The 21983-nt window shown below is 41.3% G+C and overlaps 1 protein-coding gene across 1 annotated transcript; it reads left to right on the forward strand.

The window, feature by feature from the left end:
* Nucleotides 1-928: 928 nt before the first annotated feature.
* On the forward strand, nucleotides 929-4977 carry LOC148583705 (uncharacterized). Its single transcript, XM_088510772.1, has 3 exons — nucleotides 929-1510; nucleotides 3671-3807; nucleotides 3943-4977. Exons 1-3 carry the CDS (start codon nucleotides 929-931, stop codon nucleotides 4928-4930), a joined length of 1707 nt encoding a protein of 568 aa, XP_088366898.1. The 3' UTR covers nucleotides 4931-4977.
* The last annotated feature ends 17006 nt before the right edge of the window (nucleotides 4978-21983 follow it).

Genomic DNA, 21983 nt, shown 5'->3' on the forward strand with positions numbered 1-21983 from the left:
AAAGGAAATAAGCTCCTTCACTCAAGAGGAGGATGAGAAATTTTCAGAGTGTTGGGAAAGGTTTAAGGAGTTGTTGATAAGATGCCCCCCACATGGATATGAGAAGTGGAGACTCGTTCAATTTTTCTACCAAGGATTGACCCAATCCAACCGTAGTATGATCGAGTCAATGAATGGGGGAGCATTCTTAAGTTTGACAGGGGATGCAGCATATAAGGCATTAGACAAGTTGTCCGACAGCTCACAGCAGTGGGATTTTTCGAGTTGTCGGGATAAATCTGCCCGTATTCCCAAGAAAGGTGGCATCTATGAGGTTAAGGAGGACACTGATTTGAGGATAAAGATAGATGCTCTGACCAAGAAGGTTGAAGCCCTTGCAGTGGGTCAATCCGTAAATGCCGCCAACACTTTCAATGTTGATGGCTGTTCAATTTGTGCTAATCCTATGCACTTAGCACAGAATTGTCCATTTTCACCGGCTTTTGCCGAGTGCGCCATGGAACAAGTGAACGCCTTTAATGACTTTAGGAAGCAAGCAAGCGGACCATACTCAGAGACATACAATCCAGGGTGGCGGAACCACCCTAATTTCTCATGGAAGCAGAGCCAACCAATGAATCAAGGATTTCCCTCACAGAATCATGGCCGTTCAACTCAACCAGTGCAACATCCTGCATCTTCGTCACAATCATCGCTGGAGGAAACGATGAAGGCATTCATACAATCGAATAGCCAGACCATACAAGAGCTCAAAAACTCTACCATGGCAAATACCCAAGCAATAGATGAAGTAAAGAATGCCACCATGGTTAACACCCAAGCAATTGCGAAGATGGAGAGTCAGATTGGACAGATAGCCAATCACTTGGGTGAGAGAGAAAAAGGGAAATTGCCCAGTCAGCCCGTGCCCAACCCAAAAGGTCAATATATGGTTGGGAATTCCTCAAATCCTGCACACGGACAAGAACATGTGCAAGCAATTGTCACTCTGAGGTCAGGAAGACAAGTGGACAATCAGGTGGTTGAGAAAGAAGAAGACCCTGTAGGGCAAGAAAAGGAAAAGAGTGGCAACAAAGAGAAGAGAGATGCCGAGCCATCTACAGCCACACCCATTATTGAGGACCCTCCTAGGTCATTTATGCCGAAAGCACCTTACCCTGAAAGGTTGCAAGCCCCCAAGAAAGGAGGGAAGTTTGAGGACATTTTAGAAGTGTTCAAGCAAGTCCAAATCAATATTCCATTTTTGGACGCCATCCAACAAGTGCCTTCTTATGCGAAGTTCTTGAAGGATTTGATCACAGTTAAGAGAAGAACAAATGTCCCAAAGAAAGCATTTCTGACCGAGCAAGTTAGCTCCATCCTTCAGTGCAAGTTGCCCATTAAGTATAAGGACCCTGGGTGTCCTACCATCTCTTGCACGATAGGAGTCAGTCGAATTGAGAAGGCTCTTTTAGATCTTGGGGCGAGCGTGAATCTCCTACCCTATTCAGTTTACCTACAATTAGGGTTAGGGGAACTGAAGCCCACGTCCATGACACTTCAATTGGCTGATAGGTCAGTTAAGATACCACGGGGAATCATTGAGGATGTTTTGATCAAGGTGGATAAGTTTTACTTCCCCGTGGACTTCATTGTGCTAGACACAGAGCCGGTCAAGAATGTTGGCATTCAAATACCGGTGATTCTAGGGCGACCATTCTTAGCTACGGCTAACGCCCTGATTAATTGTAGGACAGGGGTGATGAAGATTTCCTTCGGAAATATGACAGTGGAGCTGAATATCTTTGATATCAGCAAACAACCATTGGAGTATGATGAAGTGAGAAATGTATGCTTGATAGAGGAGATTATGGAAGAGACAGTGAATGAATCAAGCATAGAAGACCCCTTGGAGGCATGCTTTGCTCAGTTCGGACAGGATTTAGATTTGGACAAGTTGCTTGAGCAAGCAGATGCAATTTTGGAGACTGCTCCTCTGGTGAGCAGTGAGACGGAGGAGACAACAACACTTGATCCCCCAAAGAAGGAACTTAAGCCTCTACCGGATAACCTTAAGTATAAGTTCCTAGGTCCAGCAGATTCTTTGCCTGTGATTATAGCTTCGGATTTGGTTGATGCTCAAGAGGAAAAATTGCTAGAGGTGTTAAGACAGCACAAGGAAGCTATCGGTTGGACCATTGAGGATATCAAGGGGATCAGTCCCTCGGTGGTGATGCACAAGATACATTTAGAGGAGAATGCCAAGCCATCGAGGGAGCCACAGAGAAGGTTAAACCCAACTATGCAAGAGGTTGTGAGGGCTGAAGTGATTAAGTTGTTGGATGCAGGGATCATTTATCCAATCTCGGATAGCAAGTGGGTAAGCCCAATTCATGTTGTGCCAAAGCGGGCTGGATTGACGGTAGTAAAGAACAAGGATGATGAGTTGGTCCCAACTCGTATTCAGTCCGGATGGAGAGTTTGCATAGACTACCGCAAGCTAAATGCCGCCACAAGGAAGGATCATTTTCCACTCCCATTCATTGATCAGATGGTGGAACGTTTGGCTGGGCACGCATACTATTGCTTCTTGGATGGTTATTCTGGATATAACCAGGTCCCTGTGGACCCCGAAGATCAGGAGAAGACAACATTTACCTGTCCTTTTGGGACTTTCGCCTACCGTCGCATGCCCTTTGGGTTATGCAACGCACCCGCTACTTTTCAGCGGTGCATGATTAGTATTTTTTCAGACATGGTAGAGCGTTTCTTAGAGATTTTCATGGACGATTTCTCTGTCTTTGGTTCATCCTTTGATGAGTGTTTGCACCGCCTGACTTTGGTATTAGTACGGTGCAAGGAGAAGAACCTGGTGCTCAATTGGGAGAAGTGCCATTTTATGGTCAAGCAAGGTATTGTATTGGGGCACGTCATATCTCAGAGGGGGATTGAGGTTGATAAAGCGAAGGTGGATTTGATTTCCAACCTTCCACCCCCACGTACAGTGAAGGAGGTTCGCTCTTTTCTGGGCCATGCAGGATTCTACAGGCGGTTTATCCAAGACTTTAGCAAGATTGCCAGGCCTTTGTGCAAGTTGTTGGTGAAGGATACCCCATTTGTATTTGATGAGGATTGCCAGAGAGCATTTGGGGACCTTAAGAGCATTCTGACGTCCACACCCATTATTCAGCCACCCAATTGGGGTGTACCTTTTGAGATCATGTGTGACGCATCGGATTATGCCGTTGGAGCTGTTTTGGGGCAGCGTATTGATAGACTCCCCCATGTCATTTACTATGCGAGCAGAACTCTGAACGATGCACAACTCAACTACTCCACCACGGAGAAGGAGTTGTTGGCAGTCGTTTTTGCGCTAGACAAGTTCAGATCCTATTTGCTAGGATCTAAAGTCATCATCTTTTCGGATCACGCAGCATTGAAGTATCTTTTTTCCAAAAAAGATGCTAAATCTCGTCTGATCCGATGGATTTTGCTACTTCAGGAGTTTGACATAGAAATTCGGGACAAGAAGGGTTCCGAAAATGTGGTGGCGGATCATTTGTCTAGATTGACTGTGGATTACACTGAGGACGCCAGCCCCATTTCGGAGACTTTCCCTGATGAGCAATTGATGCACATTGCTCATGAGCCCGCACCATGGTTTGCTGACATAGTGAACTATCTTGTCACCGGCCAACTACCTCAGCAGTGGGGGCGACAAGATAGGTCCAAATTTTTGTCCGTGGTGAAACATTTTTTCTGGGACGATCCTTACCTGTTCAAGTATTGTCCCGATCAGATCATTAGGAGGTGTATACCTGAGCATGACCAATCCAATGTCATCTCCTTTTGTCATGATCATGCTTGTGGAGGCCATTTCAGTGCTAAGAAGACCGCTGCCAAGATTTTGCAGTGTGGATTCTATTGGCCTACCCTTTTCAGAGACGCCCACGCTTATTGTATATCTTGTGAGCGTTGTCAGAAGCTAGGGAGTATCACTAGAAGGAATATGATGCCCCTCAGTCCCATTCTGATTGTGGAGATTTTTGACGTATGGGGCATCGATTTCATGGGACCTTTCCCGAACTCCTTTGGCTATCTGTACATCTTGGTTGCTGTGGACTATGTGTCCAAATGGGTGGAGGCGGTTGCATGCAAGACCAATGACCACAGAGTTGTGGTCCAGTTTTTTAGAGACACTATCTTTGCTCGTTTTGATACGCCTCGAGCAATTATAAGTGATGGAGGTAAGCATTTTTGCAATCGGATTTTTGAGCAGTTGATGAAGAAGTATTTCATCACACATAAGGTTGCCACCCCGTATCACCCACAGACGAGTGGACAGGTTGAAGTTTCCAATCGCGAGATCAAGCATATTTTGGAAAAGACGGTAAACCCCAATCGAAAAGATTGGTCTATGCGATTGAGTGACGCACTGTGGGCATATAGGACAGCTTTCAAGACCCCGATTGGGATGTCACCCTATCGGCTTGTGTACGGGAAGGCATGTCATCTTCCCGTGGAGTTGGAGCATAGAGCATATTGGGCCATCAAGCAGCTGAACTTCAATCTTTTGAAGGCTGGCTCACAAAGGAAGCTCCAACTCAATGAATTAGAGGAGCTGAGGAATGATGCTTATGAGTCTGCACGGTTGTATAAGGCACAGATGAAGAAGGCTCATGACCAGAGCATTTTGAGACGATCTTTTGAGCCTGGTGAGAAAGTCCTTCTTTACAATTCACGGCTGCATCTTTTTCCAGGCAAGTTGAAATCTCGGTGGACAGGCCCATTTATCATTCGGACAGTTTTTCCTCATGGGGCCATCGAGATTGAGGATCCTCAGAATGGTAACACCTTCAAGGTAAATGGACAGAGATTAAAACCATTCTTAGAGTTGAGGAGTAAGGAGATTGAGACGACATTGTTGGAGGATCCGAGTTATTCTGAGTGATTGTCGTCTTTTGTGGAGAGTCTGGCTGAAGACTTAAAACTTAGCGCTTGTGGGAGGCAACCCTCATTCTTTCCCTTACCATTTTATCTTGTTTGTTTGTTTCTGTTGTGTTTTTCAGGGCAAGTGTCTGCCATTCAAGTTTGGGGGAGCATTCTCCTATATTACACCTGACTTGCGCCGCGCACCTGGTATTGTATCTCTGGACCCATTGAGGACAATGTGTTATTTTAGTTTGGGGGTGGGGTAGACATTTCTCTGTCTTTTTCCTTAATTATTCGTGTTGTTTTGTTATATATATATAATAAAAAATAAAAAAAAATCTGCTATGTTATTGATTAAGCAAGGATAACACCTATTCTGTGGTTTGCATGTCATTGGTCTGTTTAGCATTTTGAACACAGCATGTCAGTAGGAATCTGAGTCTTTTGACTCATTGTTGGATTAGAGAGATTTCACATGTTCGAGTTTATCACCACGAGCACACTAGCACAGAATCGGTGAGGTATAAGATTTGACTTGATTAGGGTATATTTTGAGATAGGTAGGATGAAGTGTGATGAAACCATGGCTTGAAAAAAAAAAAAAAAAAAAAAAAAAAAAAATCAAATCAGTTTGAGCTTCTCATTGAGTAACCGGACCTCATGCCTCACAAAGCATTGAGTGTTCGCGTAAAAAGATGAGAAACCTAACTTGGTTGGTTGTATGGCTAGCTTGGCTTCGTAGCCTAGTTGACTTGAGTAATTAAGCCCTTAGGGATGTTTCTACATCCAGTGCCCTAAAACCATTTGGTTTGGGAGTCTCTGGCCCAACACTCGTTACATGGGTCAATTAGAAAGCTTAAGGAAGCTAAGCATTGCACAGCCTATACAAAAAAAAAAAAAAAAAAAAATTAAGCCTTGGTTGTTTCATCTGAGCAAATTCCTATCACATCTAAAGTACACCCAAGTTTGAGAATAAATTGAAGCCTCCGGATTTTATGTTAGTCTCACATTGCACTTATTGGAACATGTGTTGTCTCAAATTTCCATCTTTGAGTTGAATGATTTGTGCTTATCTTGATGATGTGATTGTGGTGTTCATTATGATAAACCTACTCATGATGTTAAAAACCATGTGTTTGTGTGGAAGTCCTTGTTTATGAAATAACATAGTGCATAAATGTTTGTGGGTATCATTCCTGTTAAACCCTCACGAGACTTAACTCGTCCTCTAGGGATACCTAGAGGTTTAAAAGGCTTGTTGCATGCGCTAAATGCAATCGTATATCCCACGAAAGATGGATTTATCTTTTGTTTTCTGTTTTTTCATTCTTGTTTTTAGTTTTGTATTGCTAAGGGACTAGCAATATGTAAGTTTGGGGGTGTGATAAGTGCTAAAATATTTATATTTTCAGCCCTTAACTTGCATGTTTTAATCCTTTGGTTTTGGGTTAATTAGGACATTTTACTGCCTTTTTGTATTTTCTTTGTTTTATAGGCTTTTGGAAGAAAAGAAAGCATTTCTGGAAAAATTCCAAGCTTAAAGGGGCAAATTGGGAAGACCTAGAGGATATGGTTAAGCTTAACCAATCATGGTTAAAGTTTAATCAAATAAAGGAAAGGATTAATTCGGAATTTCTCAATTTGAAGTCAAATCGGATTGGATGCAAAATTGGATTCTGAATACGTCTCGGTATTTTGACCATAACTTTCATCTCAGATATCCGATTGAGGTGATTCAAGCGGAATTGGAAAGCTAACTCAAACTACTACAATTCATTGTGAAATAGCATTTTCCCAATTCGGAGCGCCGCAAGGCCAAAATCACGCCGCAAGATAGGACCGCAATTCTGGGCGAATCCTATTCCGATTTGGGCTTAGGTTTTCTTTATCCTAATTGGGCTTGGACTTAAATATCCGAAATTCCTAGGATTACTAGGGCTTCTAGGGCTCTCCTAAGCCATATAAATAGACCTCTAACCCTCACAATTGGAGGAGGCCGTTTTAAGCTGAATTACGACGTATTGCCGTGGGGAAGCTTTTGCTTTGTTTTCCATTGTAAGTTTTATTCTTTCGATGATGACAATTCAATTGGTGATTATTTTTGTTATCATGAGAGGCTAAATCTTTCAACTAAGGTTGAAGATGAAGCTTCGTCATTGACAAACTCATGTATTCTCGTATTTTGTTTATACAATTTTGACTTCGAATAAGGATGTTGTAGATTTTCATTCAATTGCTTGATTTATATCTTTTAATTGAATGTGATGAACTATTATGTGTTGGAGTTGGATATTTGATGTGTTTCATCCTTCGGATACATCAAATCATTCGATTGAAATCGGATATCCGTTGTGATTCGTTAACCAAACGGATACATAGGATGATTTAATTTCGAATCGGATATTTGTTGTGATTTGTAAAAATGGGTGGATTCATTGAATGATTTAAACTTGATATTTGTAAAACATCGAATATAGTTTTTCGACTGTAGGAACAAATACGAGAATATAGAGTTAAGATTTGGCGAAGTGAATTCTAAAACCTTAGTGTTCTTTACCATTTTATTTCATTATTTTCTTTAGTTTATGTTTTATTTTGCACGACAAAAATCACAAAATTCGGAACTAGGTTAAAATAGAGTTGGTTTAAATAGAAATTGGTTTACACAACACAAATCCCTGTGGATCGACCTCGCACTTGCACACACGCTATATTGCACACGACTCGTGCACTTGCGAGTACAATTAAATTTGTACATCATTAAACTTTCCTCGTAAACAAAGGTCTTGTTTTTCGCCATCCGATAAGAAGGTACTCAGACATAACTATGAGATTCCTTTAGTTTCTTTACATTTTCCAGGTGATTCTACCAGAATGATCGGTGGTCCTAGAGACATATGCATTTATAAGTGCATGTTTATGGCTGGAGTCTGTTTACCCTTCTCTCCCATCATCAAGGAGATGTTATCTTTTCTGGGGGTAGCCCTGAGGCAGTTGATGCCCAATGGTTGGCGATACTTTATGGCCACGTTTTTATTGTGGCCTTCTGTTTTCCTGGGGAAGACCCTTTCAATCTCGAAATTCTTCAACATATATAGTCCCCATATATACCAAAATACCTAGATGGTGACTTTCATGGTTGGTGGGAAGAATCAATTCATCGGTCTTAAAAAGACTCACTCCAACAATAAGCATTGGGTGAAGCAATTCTTTTATGTTTCTGGTGCTTGGGAGGCGTCCTTGTCAGAGGCTTTGCCACTGGAATACACTGTCCCCCGAGAGTGGGGGGCTTTCCAAGAGAGTTGTGAGTATTTCGGATTTCCCCCACTCTTTCTCTCTTATTTTTTGGTGGAAAATACACTTTACCCCCTGAACTATTCACCAATTTGCACTTTTAACCCCAATGTTTAAAAAGTGATACTTTATCCCCCCCCCCCCCCCCCCACCCAAACATCCAAATTGTTGTAATTTGACCATTTTGACTTCTTTTTTTTCCAAAATGCCCCCATCCCAAGTTTTAAAAAAATAATAATAAATAATTAATTAATAATTAAAAATTAAGGGGTGGCCGGTCTGGGGTGGCTCCATGCCCAACTGGGGTGGCCGGCCACCCCTTAATTTTTAAATTTTTTTAATTTTTAATTATTTTTTTTTTTAACTTCGGATGGGGGCATTTTGGGAAAAAAAATGTCAGAATGGTTGAATTATAACAATTTGGAAGTTTTGGGGAGGGGGGGTACAATGTCACTTTTTAAACATTGGGGTTAAAAGTGCAAATGGGTGGATAGTTTAGGGGGGTAAAATGTATTTTCCCCCTTTTTTTCTTTATTTTTTTTTTTCACTTCTTCTTGCTTTTGCAGGGAAGGGAAGTCCCAAATTAAGCCTGGAACAGCAAAGTCAGGTTGATCATATCTTGGCTTACTCCCAACTTCCCAAGAATGAGGCTTGGATGATTTTTAACAGGATCGTTACTGACTCTGCTCTTTGAGAGAGTTTGGGATATCTGATCCCTGCTCACAAAGTTAATTGGGACTATCAGGGAAATCCCAAGAAACAAGTTCCCCCTTCTGACAAGGTAGCCCACAAGTCACCGGCTCATAAGAAGGTCCGGGCGCACAAGGTCGGACCCTTCGGATAAGCCAGTTGCTGCTAAGGCTTCCGTTTCGAAGGGTTTTGTCTCTACTTCCAAGCCCTCAACACGTCCCCAAGTCTGGGACACCAATTCATTTGTATTGGTTGTTAAGGCCAATCCCCCTGTGCCAAAGAGAAAGGCAGACAATGGCAAGGCTTTGGAACTCCTTAATTTGATTTCATTCGTCAAGTCCAATTCTATCGCTGTGACTTTTGGTGAACCCCGTGCTTTCAATTCTCTTTTTTTGAGAGATACAGAACCTTTGCAATCTACTCCTTTGTGCGTCTAGCATCAGGAGCATAGAGAACCCGTTGCAGGTCTTAATGAACCTCATGATTTTCTTCCTTCCAAGACTGATCAGCCAACTCTTCCTACCAACACCGATCGTTCAATTCCCCCTTCCGAGCCTTCCAACCAGGAACCCGTGTATAGAGGATAGCCACTTAGACGTCATTCCGGGAGGAATTCTCCTCTAATTAGATCGTTGGCTAATGATTTGAAGGGACATCCTTTAGCTGCAATTACCAAGCTGCCAGCAGATCATACCCGAGGAGAGGGTCGACTTACCCTTGAGATGTTTGTGGATAAGCTAGTCCATTGCCATTATTCGGTATGTCGTATGTGTTTGTCATTTTATATACTTTTTGCTCTTCTCACGTAATCTTCTTTTGCACAGTCCTCGACTCTTATTGCCAATTGGTACAAAGAGTTTCAAGAAGGTATGCAGGAGTATCCTGATGAAAGGGTTGAGCTTCGAGAGTTGGTCCGGAAGCTGAGTAATCAGCAGGAGGCTTCGAGTTCTCAGGTGATCGGCAATCCTACTTCTAATTCCGATGCAAAAAGTCTTCGTCTCCTCTTGGCGACAAAGGATCTAGAGCTTTTTTAGAGTAGATAGAAGCACTAGGAGTTGGAAATTGCTAACGCGCAACTGCAAGAACTTCTAGAAGTTGTGAGCCGGAAGAATCAAGAGCTTGTGGAGCATGCCAAAGAAGTGGATGCCAATGTACATCAGTCGATCGTAAAGCATTTCAAAGTTATGGAGGAGCTTCATCAGACCTAGACTTCTGAGGAAGGTTATCGGAAGCTTTTCGAGTCTCTTGAGGCCCAGTTGTCCTAGTCCGAGGATGCTTGCGAGAAAGTCGAGGCCGATTTGAGGGATTCTCAAATTAGATGCAGCCTATTCTGCCAAGGGTATCGTTATTGGAAGGCCAAGATGACTCATTACTTCATAGAGTTGTCTTTTGTTCCTTGGCTTCTAGACTTGCTTTGGGTTTGAGGTTTTCATTGGGGCTTCGAGAATTGCTGATATCTGACTATCAATCAAGAGCAGTTCAACATCAACCCTGCTACAGTGGCCTCTGAATTCTTGTCACTCCCACCTAGCACTGTTGATGAAATGGTTGATACGGGTAGAGACTTGATTCCTGATGCTTCGGAGACTAATGTCCATAGGTTTTGACCAAAAGTTAATCTACCCCCCGAGCCGCTTGGTCCCTAGGTTATTATTGATGATGATCATGATGATGATGTCGGACCTACTCCCGAGACTTAGCTTGTTTTTTCACAAACATTTTGTTGTTTGTAAAGAACATCCTTTGACTTATGTATTTTTGTAAACTACTTAAACTTTGATATTTCCAAATGTTCCGCAAATTTGCTGCTGCTTTGGATTTTCGATCTTGTGGTGATTTTTGTAGTTGATTGTACTACCCCCACCCCCCCTCCCACCCCCCATGACCGAGGATAAAAAACCTTGGTCATTAAATTTTTGCACGTCTTGTTGTGTTGAGGTTTCAGGTTTCGGAGGTCATCATTACTCTACACATTTCTCTATGGCGGGACGTATGGAGTGTTGTCGTTTGATCTCCAGTACGCGCCTGTTGGCTTCCCAGTGTGTTTCTACGTGGGTTGTTTTCTCACATTTAAAGCGACCTTTCAATTTTCGAGGGTTTCCGTATTATAAATACCCCTTGTTTTTGATACTTCTCATTTAACTAACTTCCTTTTTAACTTCTCCTTATTTGCTTTTGCTTTATGGCTTATTCTTCTTCATCTGGAAGTTTGGCGGAGACGGAGTCATCAGCTACTTCATCTGTTTGCACGTCGTATGAGGATGAAGAATTTTCATCCCATCTTCAAGCAGAATGTCCCTGTCCCCGAGTTCCTCGTTCTTCCAAGGCGGAGATTGCTGGACTGTGCCTATTGCTTGAGACGCGAGAGCAATGCCTTAGAAATCACTGAAATCAAGTGGCGGAATTGATGGCCGACGTTGAGATGAAGGACCATCAGATAGTTTTAAGAGATTTCCAGTTGGAGTTATGGGATCATCGGATTGCCGACCTTGAGGCTCAACTTATCAGTGTTCATGAAGATAGAGGGAAGCATGCTTCTGGTGTTTACTCTACTACCCGTTTGTTTCAGAAGGAAGAGGAAAAGTGCAGAAGACTCTAGAGGAAATACCGACTTTGGAAGGCGTGGGTCTTGAGAGACATGGTCCTCCGAGTGAAGTTAGCGGGAATGACCTTCGATATAAACGACAATGGCGCATCCTGGGTCGATAATTTTTTGTTCATCATATTTCTGGGTGTTTTACCCAAATGTGATTCTTTGTACAGCGTCTACTCGGGCATTGAGTACTAGATCAAGGCTGGATGTACTTCTCTCAGTTTCACTTGTGTTTTTTGTAATCGTGTCCTTGTAATGACTGTAGTTGTGGTTGAATTTTCTTGTAATGAGTTCAGTTCGCGGCTAAGTCTTCTTGTAATGAACTTAGTTTGCAGCTGAGTCTTCTTGTAATGAATTAAATTTATTAATGAAGCATTTTTTTTTGAAGTTTGGATGTTTGTATGCTAACCTTATGGAGTATCTCCGACTTTGACTGTATGGAGTGTTCCCAACCTTAATCATATGGAGTGTTCCCAGCCTCAATTGTCTGGTCTATGGGTCTTCTTATCTTCTTGTCTTGTTTTATGTCAAGGGTTGTCCCCTTGTTTAACTGAGTTCAGGGGTTGCACCCATCTTGTTTTTTGTCAACGGTTTTCTCCTTGTTTAACTAAGTCCAGGGTTCATACCCTTCTTCTTCTTTTTTGTCAAGGTTTTTCTCTCTATTTAACTGAGTCCAGGGTTTGCACCCTTCCTTCTTTTTTTTTTTTTTTTTGTCAAGGGCTTTCTCCCTGTTTAACTAAGTTCAAGGTTTGCACCCTTCTTGTTTTTGGTCAAGGGTTTTCTCCCCGTTTAATTGAGTCCAAGGTTCACACCCTTCATTTTTTTTTTTTTTTTTTTTTTTGTTAAGGGTTTTCTCCTTGTTTAACTGAGTCTAGGGTTTGCACCCTTCTTTTTTTTCTTTTTTTCTTTTTTTCTTTTTTTGTCAAGGGTTTTCTCCCCGTTTAACTGAGTCCGGGGTTTGTACCCTTCTTGTTTTGAGAGTGCCATTTTGTTCCTTTTCCGAGAGCATTGTCTACTCTGTTTTCGAGAGTATTACCATGTTCCAAGCTTTATCCAAGGGTTATCTCCCTTTCCTCCTTGCGAGATGAGAAGCTCGTCATTGGGCCCGGTGGTCAATTTGACCAAGGTTTCTTTGATGCTCAAGTCAGTTTTTATTTATGAGTTGATAATATGAAAAAACGGAATAAAAGAAATTACTGATAATACTTCTTCAAGTGATCTGCATTCCATGGTCTCAATAGTAGTCTTCCTTACACATCTTGTAGATAGTATGCTCCTTGTCGATGACTTCGAACAACCTTTTAGGGTCCTTCCCATGTTGGTCTGACCTTTGCTGGATCCCGGGCTGCTATGTTGACTTTCCTTAGAACCCAGTCGCCTATCTTGAATTGTCTAGGTTTGACTCTCTTGTTGAAGTATCTAGCTGTTCGTTGTTAGTAGGCAGCCATACTTGTTTGCGCTTCATCCCTCTTTCTTGCAGTAGATCCAAACTCAACTTCATTCCTTCTTCATTCAAATTTGAGTTGTAGTGCTTTACTCGGAAGTTGACGGATCCGACTTCGACAAGAATTACTACTTCGAACCCGAAAGCCGAAGAGAATGGGGTTTCTCCTGTAGAAGTTCGAATGGTCGTTCGATATGACCACAATACTTCTGGAAGAAATTCCACCCATGCTCCTTTCTTGTCCTCTAACTTCTTTTCAGCGTTTTCATTAGGGTCTTGTTTGTAGCCTCCACTAGACCATTTGCTTGTGGGTGCCCAGGGGATGAAAAATAATTCCTTATGTGTAGTTTGGCACACCAACTTCGAAATGGCTCGCAATCAAAATGTTTGCCATTGTTGGTTACAAATGCATGAAGGATCCCATATCTACACACCACAGATTTCCAAAGGAAGTTCCTGACATTCCCGTTGGTTATGGTTGCCAGGGCCTCGACTTCTGCCCATTTTGTGAAGTAATCTACAGCAACTACAACAAATTTGCAACCTCCTTTTCCTATAGGTAAGGGCCCCACGAGGTCTACCCCACATTGCACAAAAGGCCATGGCGCTGACACCGAGCTTAATTCCGATAGAGGGTTGGTAGTCAGTTTGTCAAATCGTTGGCATTTATCGCAATGTTTCACCACTTCACTCGAATCTTTGCTCATGCCAGGCCAATAATACCCTGCTCGGACAGCCTTATGAGCTAGCATTCTTCCTCAAGAGTGACTACTACAGATACCTTCATGAATATCTCTTAGCACATAAGAGGCCTCGGCTTTGGATAGGCATTTAAGTAGAGGGAGAGTGTATCCTCTTCTGTATAGAATTCCGTCGATCAGTGTATACCGGGCCGCTTGGATACATATTTTTCAAGCCAATTTGTTGTCAGAAGGCAGTTTCCCTTCTCTTAGGAATAGCATTATATCGCCGCTCCATTTCGAGTCTCCCTGTTCTTCAACACACGCCACCTAGGCTATCCGAGTGATTGAAGGCTCGGACAGTTCTTGGATTGGGTGGCCGACTGCTGCGATTTCTCCATCCGTAGAGGAACCAATTCAAGCTAGCACATCTGCCTGTGTGTTCTTTTCCCAAGGCACCTTTGAGAATGTTATCTTGTCAAAAAATTTGTTAGTTTCCTTCACTTTTGTTAGGTATCGCTTCATTTTGTCCCCTCGGGCCTCATATTGTCCTTTGATATTCCCAACCACCACTTGGGAATCGCTTCTGATCTCTAAGCTCTTTATTCCCATCTCCCAAGCCATATTTAGTCCAACAATGATGGCTTCGTATTCCGCTTCATTATTGGTGGTGGTGAATTTCAGCTGTATTGTTGCTTCGCATTCTTCTCCACTGCGTCCTTTGAGCACAACACCGACTACACATGCCACCCACGTTTCTTCTTGGGGCAATTCTTCCTCTTCCAAAAAATTGCAGAACTCGACTAAGAAGTCAACCAACACTTGTCCCTTCACAGATGTTCTTGGATGGAATTCTATGTTGAATTCCTCGAGTTTGATTGCCCAATTGACCAATCTTCCTGACAAATCTGGTTTCTGGAGAATCTTCCTTAGAGGGTGATGTGGTATTTTTGTGACAAAAAATATCAATTATAAAAATAACCACTCGCAATAGGATGAATCCGGTATAATAGGGCTATATTGAGGGTGTCGAACCTCAAGGACTGCAGGTGTTTTATTATCAAAATTCGAAAGATTAAAATCAACTTAATTAAAATGAGAATTGATTTGATTTTCTTTAAAACTAAAGTGCATGAAAATAAAAGAAATTTAAAATAAGAGAGAGAGAGAGAGAGAGTGTGTGTGTAGGGTATTGACTTCACCTCTATCCGCATAACAATGGCTAATCATAATTAATCCCAGAAATAAATAAGAAACTACCTTATTTAAGAACAAGCATAATCTATCTTTGGTTAGCACGGATCATCTACCTAACCACTAAGATGCGGTACGACCCGTCTTCCCTAGGTATTAATTATCAAATTCTTTAACAGAATACATACAATCAATGAATAAGTGTAACCCATCTTCGATTGGCACGGATTGTCTACCTAAATTACACTAAACTAGGATGTAGTACAATCCGTCTTCCCTAGGCATGGCCTATGAAATCCTATTGATCATATGTCAATTAAACCCATTGTATAACCATCATCCTCATAATCACTGAAAACAAGAATGATTTGAGATTAACAAAACTAAAATAGTTTCTAAGACAAGAGAAGAATTTCACAAATATTGATTTTGGAATTTAAGAACAATTGCATTTAATAATTAAGAACATAATCAAAAGGTAGCAATTCTCATAGTTATACAATCAATATGCAAAAATTGAAAATCTAGAAATTAAATACAATAAAATCATTGTTCTTGGATAGGGTTACATCAACACCCCACGAAGGAGTCTAGCCGCTCATGATCTTCTACGCTCCAAAGACAATTTTCTGATTTATAGCTCTAAGAAGCGGTGTGTCCTTTTTATCATGCTTAGAGGCCTATTTATAGGGCTTAGGAGAGTCCTAAAAGCCCTAGTAATCCTATAAATTTCAGAGATTTAAGTCCAAGTCCAATTAGGATAAAGAAAACCTAGTCCAAATCGGAATAGGATTCGCCCAAAATTGCGTTCCTATCTTGCGGGGCGATTTTGGCATTACGGCACTCAGAATTAGGAAAATGCTATTTCATGATGATTTGTAGTAATTTTAGTTAGATTTCCAATTCCGCTTGAATCACCTCGATCGGATATTTGAGTTGAAAGTTATGGCCAAAATACCGAGACATATGCAGAATCCAAATTTGAATCCAATTCGATTTTGACTCCAACTTGAGAAATTCCGAATTAATCATTTTCTTTATTTGATTAAACTTAACCATGATTGGTTCAATTTAACCATATCTTCTAGGTCTTCCCAATTTACCCTTTAAGCTTGTAACTTTTCCGGAAACGCTTTCTTTTCTTCCAAAAACCTAAAAAACAAAGAAAATACAAAAATGAAGTAAAATGGCATAAATTAACCAAACTAAAGGATTAACACATGTAAGTTAAGGGCTTAAAATATGAATATTTTAACACTTAACAGAGGGTGTTTAGTTAATACTTTGATATATGCAGAAGCTCGTGAAGTACACGAGCTTCTGTACCCCCTGCTCTTCTCGAATCAGTGCTAAGCTTATCGCCGATGGGGATACTGCCAAATACAAGTATAAGGCTTCTCCTTTTACCTGTTGACTCAGCAATGGTGGACTTACTAGGTATTCTTTTAATTCTTGGAGTGCTTTGTCACAGTCCGAGTTCCAGGAAAAAGCTTTTTTTCAGAATTTTGAAGAATGGAAGGCAATTATCAGTTGACCTAGAGATAAACCGATTTAATGCCGCGATTCTCCCGGTTAGCTGTTGCAACTGCTTTGTGTTATGGAGAGTTTACATCTCTAGGACTGCCCTTATCTTCTCGGGATTGGCCTCGATACGTCTTCTCAAGACGTTGACACGCAGAATGCGCATTTTGAAGGATTGAGCTTCATTTTGTAGTGCCTTAACGTGTCGAACGCCTCTGATAAATCGGTGATGTGACTAGCTACCCGTATGCTTTTCACCAGCATGGCATCTACATACACTTCCATATTCCACCCGATTTGTTCTCGGAACATCTTGTTGACCAATCTCTGATATGTGGCTCCTGTATTTTTCAATCTGAAGGGCATTACTCTGTAACAGTACAAATCTGTATCGGTATTGAAGGCCATTTTTTCCTGATCTGACTCATGCAAGGATATCTAGTTATATCCCGATAATGCATCCATGAAACTCAAGAGTTCATGTCCAGAGGTTGAATCCACAAGCAAGTCTACCCGTGGCAGCGGGTAGCTATCTTTCGGGTATGCTTTGTTCAAATCGGTGAAGTCGACACACATCCTCCATTTCCCATTGGATTTATTCACCAATACCACATTGGCTTGCCAAGTGGTATATTGAACTTCTTTGATAAACCCGGATTTGCATAGCTTCTTGACTTCTTCGATTGCTACCTTATTTTTCTCAACTGAGTATCCTCTTCGTCTTTATTACACAGGTTTGTAGCTTGGATCAATATTTAGCTTGTGCACCATCACTGAGGGTGATATCCCCTACATGTCTTCATGGCTCCATGCGAACACGTCACTATTTCTTCGAAGGAAAGATACGAGTTCCTCCTTCATCATTGGGTCTAGTTGAGACCCAACCTTGACATTTCTGTTCAACTCGCCAATTAAGAATTCGTCCAAATCTTCGACTGGCTCGCCACCCTGTAATTGCTATCTTCTTCCTTCTTGGCTGGTTCCCAAGATCGATTTCTCGAAACATTCCTTCATAGAAATGTTGTAGCATTGCTGGGCAACTCGTTGTTCTCCTCTTACTTCTCCAACTCTATTGTCCGTTGGAAACTTCATCTTGAGGTGTGTAGTCAAGGTGACAGCTTTAAGCTCGTTAAGAGTTGTCCTTCCTATAATGGCATTGTAAGCTAATGGTTTGTCGACCAACAGGAAATGTACCATTACTGCGGCTTGTCTCTAGCATGAACCGGTTGTGACTGGCAATTCGATCGACCCGATCGGTTATACTTGTTCTCCTGTGAATCCCATTAGGGGGCAACTAGTCAGAACAACCTTCTCATGTCCCAGGTTCAACTTTTCAAATGCAGACCAATACAAAATGTCTGTCAAGCTCCCATTATCCACTAAAATGCAATGGATGTTGTGATTTGCCACAGTTAGTGTGACTACCAAGGCGTCCGTGTGTGGGAGTGACATGCCTGCATAATCGTCGTCGGAGTTCTTCTTGGGTTGTTTCATCTGTCTTTCTATGGCATATACTTCATGAGAGTTCACTTGGCGGGCGTATGCCTTCCTTGTCCTCCATGATTCGCCTCCCCCCATAAATCCACCTATAATAGTATGAATCTTTACTTGGTTTTGAGGTTCCCAGGCATGGCGCACAAATTCCTGCCTAGGTTTGTCCCACCTTCCTCTATCTTCCCAAGGATGTCTACTCCTACCCCTGCGATTTTCCGCTGGACTTCTACTTCTATACCGTTCCTACTATCAGTGGTTTCGTGGGTTTCAGTAATTCACTTCTCGAACATAGTTCTCTCTATTGGCGACCATTCCTCTTTGATCCCCTAGAAAACAAACTAGCTTGCCATTCTTAATGAACTTCTCGATAAGGACTCTCAACACTATATAGCCCTCTGTGTGATGACCGTTTGCCTCGTGGAATTCGTAATATCGATCCTGGTGTTGAGACAGCGGAGCTCCCACCATTCTTGGAGGTCTTTCGTATTCTGGGTCTTTTTTTATTTCCATAATGACCTCAGAAATGTTGGCATTGAGTGGAGTGCAGTCATAGTCATTGAACCTTTTCTTAAAAGGCTTTGGCTCATCCATCCTTCAGTGATCCTTCTTCTTCTTATCTTCGAACTTCTTAGGTAACTTCCGAGCTGATCTCATCGCCTTCAAAGTTTCTTCTTCATTGATGAACTCCTCTACCTTGTCTAGTAGGTCTTGGAGGTTGTTGGGTTGTCTATGTGCTTGTTTTCTCATTACCTGCTCCTCGGGAGAGATACCTTGGTAGATGGCGAAAAATATCACGCCCTCAATAGGATCTTCCACCTTCAATTTCTCCAGATTGAACCGGATCATAAACTCTTTCAGGCTTTCTCCTTCTCGCTGATAGAGTGTCAAGAGATACCCAGAAGGCTTCTTCCTTTCTCGAGACCTTAAGAATTGTGTCAAAAAGATCCGTGCAAGATCTTCAAAGGTGCTTATGGAATTGGGCATTAAGCCCCAAAACCATTCTCTAGCATTCCTCGAGAGGGTCATGGGGAAGTCCCTGCATGCTATCTCTTCGGGCATTGCGTGGAGTGCTAGGGGCATCCTGTAATTCTCCAAATGCTCGATTGGGTCCCCAACTCCGCTGTAGCTCGGAATCTGGGGCACTTTGAATTTATTGGGGAGTTGATGGTCAGTCACCTATTTGGTGAATGGCATTTCCATCCCCACAAAGAGCTTACTGGCTACAATGGCTTTGTGCTTTTCCTTCCACTCCATAGCAACGCATCTCATGGCTAATTCCACCAAGGCTTTGTTGACCTCACTCTGTGGATTAACCGCCGATTGATCCTAATGGCCAGTCAATGGTTGACCTTTTTAAAACTCCACCACTCTTTGTGAATTTTCCTTCCGATTATTGTCTTGAGGATCATCTCCATGCTGGTGATGGCAGCTTTCCCCTTAATGACTGTGGCCATCAGAGTGATGGCTATGATTTTCTTGCTCTTCCCAATGCTCATTCCAATTGACTTCAGATTGAGATTGTGCCTGGAAATGACGGCACAACTCCTCATTCTGTTGAACCAAGAGCGCCATTTGAGCTTCTAAAGCTGCGATGTGCACCCTATCTCCTCCAATCTGGGAAGCTGGCGGCGGTCGTTGATTGATCTGAATTGCTAACTCCTTGTGGCGAGCTTGACTTCTGGACCTTGTGTTCACCATAATCACGGATTTTTGAGTTCGTAAGAATGATAAAAGTCGTTCCCACAAACAACGCCAAACTGTTGGTACAGTTTCTGGTATGGTGGAACCAAGGGGTGAGATCATAACTTTGGATGTCGCTCCTTCTTCAATCTGTAAGACAAAAATAGGGTCAAGAGAACACGCCAGGAATGTTCCGGTGAATCCTCATCGAATGCTAAAGTTAGCTTCTTTCTGAGTTCTCTATAGTGTTTTGTGGGAATGAGTCATGTACTTGTCTTCTTGTTATCCATGTCTTTTATAGGTAGGCTCTATTGATGTGATGATGATGACCAAGTGGAGGATTTGGGATTCGGGTAATGGATGATGGAGTTAATATTGTTGCTCCCTGACCATTATGGTTAATGTGGAATCAATATCGTAGTAAATGTGAATTCTGAGAGTGGCACGTAACTATCATAACAATAGATATTGATCCGAGAATGCTTGACCCCGAGAATGGTGCATAATGGTTGCTATTATGACTGTCGATCCAAGAACGATTTGTAACTGTTCTTGTAATCAATGAGTATTTGAGGGTGTGTGTAACTGTTTGATGTGATTAATGCATGTTGCTCCCTCAATTACCGTATGTGTTTGACCCTAAAATTGTGGGCTTGATGATTGCTGCAGACATGGTGGGAGTAAGCTCTCCTGGGCCGTCAGTGAATAGTGATGATGATGGACTTAGGTCTCTGGCACTGAGCTGGGCTTGTAATATCATTTTGAGCCTTTACCTCCCACTACGGGGGCCTTGGACTCATTGAGTTTGATACGATTTTTATGTGTAACAGAGTCCAAGATTTCACACTTTACAAACTAAGAACCAATCTCCTAGCATTCTTGTGTTATAATTAGGGTGAACTTAATCCAAATTAATGTTTGAGGAATTATAGCTTGTCAGGCGTAACTGACATGCATTATGTCTATCAATTTTAAATCTACAAGTCAAGCGTGTAATGCCTAGTTTGTAAGTTGTAACGCATATATTTTACTAAAAACATGTGGAGGACCTATGTGGGCGCCCCTTCATTCAACATCTCACACTCGTACGTAATGGACATGACTAGGCATGCATCTCTCAATATATTTTTCATCATATTCATACTTGCAAATAGGTTATGCGACCACCAAGCACACTTGCATTAAGGGTGAGAACACAATACCAAATGTTTACCAAAAAGACCAGCATGACAACATCCCTAAAAATATGTCTCATTATACCTATACTCATTCAAATATATATGATCAAGCATTTCTAATCCCTTTCAAGTTCAAAAAACTTAGATCAATGCTTGACCTTCCCATAATTACTATGATGTATTTACGTTTATGTCACTATTACCATGGAGTGCCATAACGTATCTACATTGAATACACTCAAGAATGTACCATCAAATAATCTTCCATTTGTCCTCATGTTATTCAACTTTGGTCAAACACTTTGCCATCTATGCTGCTTTAGATTGCATCGATCATAGTCATAGAAAACACACTAGTGTAGTAGACATCAAAACCTTTGTCTTATGACACATAATCAAAGGCCAATAAGGGCAACAAGTAGAGCCATAAAATGACTAATGGGACTCATACGATGATGTCCTTGAGGAAGCATGGATCTATTATTCACTCATCTCCGCACTTGGTCAAATAAGCATATGTAGTATGAAAATGCTATAATGGAGTTCTTTTTCCAAAAAGGCGTATATCTAAACTCAAAACACATAAAAATCTTAGTCTAGATGCTACTAAAAATCTAACAAAAATGGTTTTTATTTATATGCATATGTATACTTTTATAAGATTTGCAAATGACTTTTCAAAGCCGAAGAATATGGTGGTGTTGATAACCCTTTTAAAGAGGTTTTTTAACTTTTTTTAGAAAATGTTTTGATGTGGCATAAAAGTGAAATGAGTTGAGTTTTTTGTGAAGAAAGTTGTTTAATAAGGTTTTGACTTCTTCTTTTTTTTTCGTAAAAAGGAAAAAAAAATGGAAAGAGTTAGCAAAAAGCCCTATATTTTCAGAAAAAATGTTTTACAATGAAAAATTATTTTCAACTCAATATTGATTTTCTAAAATGGTTGAGTGTTACTCATTGAGTTTTGGCTCAACTCAACCATGGACTATATTCATCAAACAATTAACATTATGCCCAAAGCACACATATCAAATAATAAAATAAAATTATAATATATCAACAAATTGGATTTTTTAGAGCATCATTTCCAACAAATCCCATCCCCATAATTCCCCTAATGACCATCTTTTTCTCTATTTTTTAAGTAATACGCTATTATGCTGAGGTAGCAAAAATGAACAAATGATGGTGTTTTATTGATCTTACGTGGTGGCATGAACACGTGGCGGTGCATCATCAAATTTTTAGACAGGATCATTTTGTAAAATTACAAAGTATAGGGTCAAAAAATATTAAACCCCAAAACT

Source organism: Corylus avellana, chromosome 9 (assembly GCF_965113065.1).
Source record: "Corylus avellana chromosome 9, dhCorAvel1.hap1.2, whole genome shotgun sequence".
Lineage (NCBI taxonomy): Eukaryota > Viridiplantae > Streptophyta > Magnoliopsida > Fagales > Betulaceae > Corylus > Corylus avellana.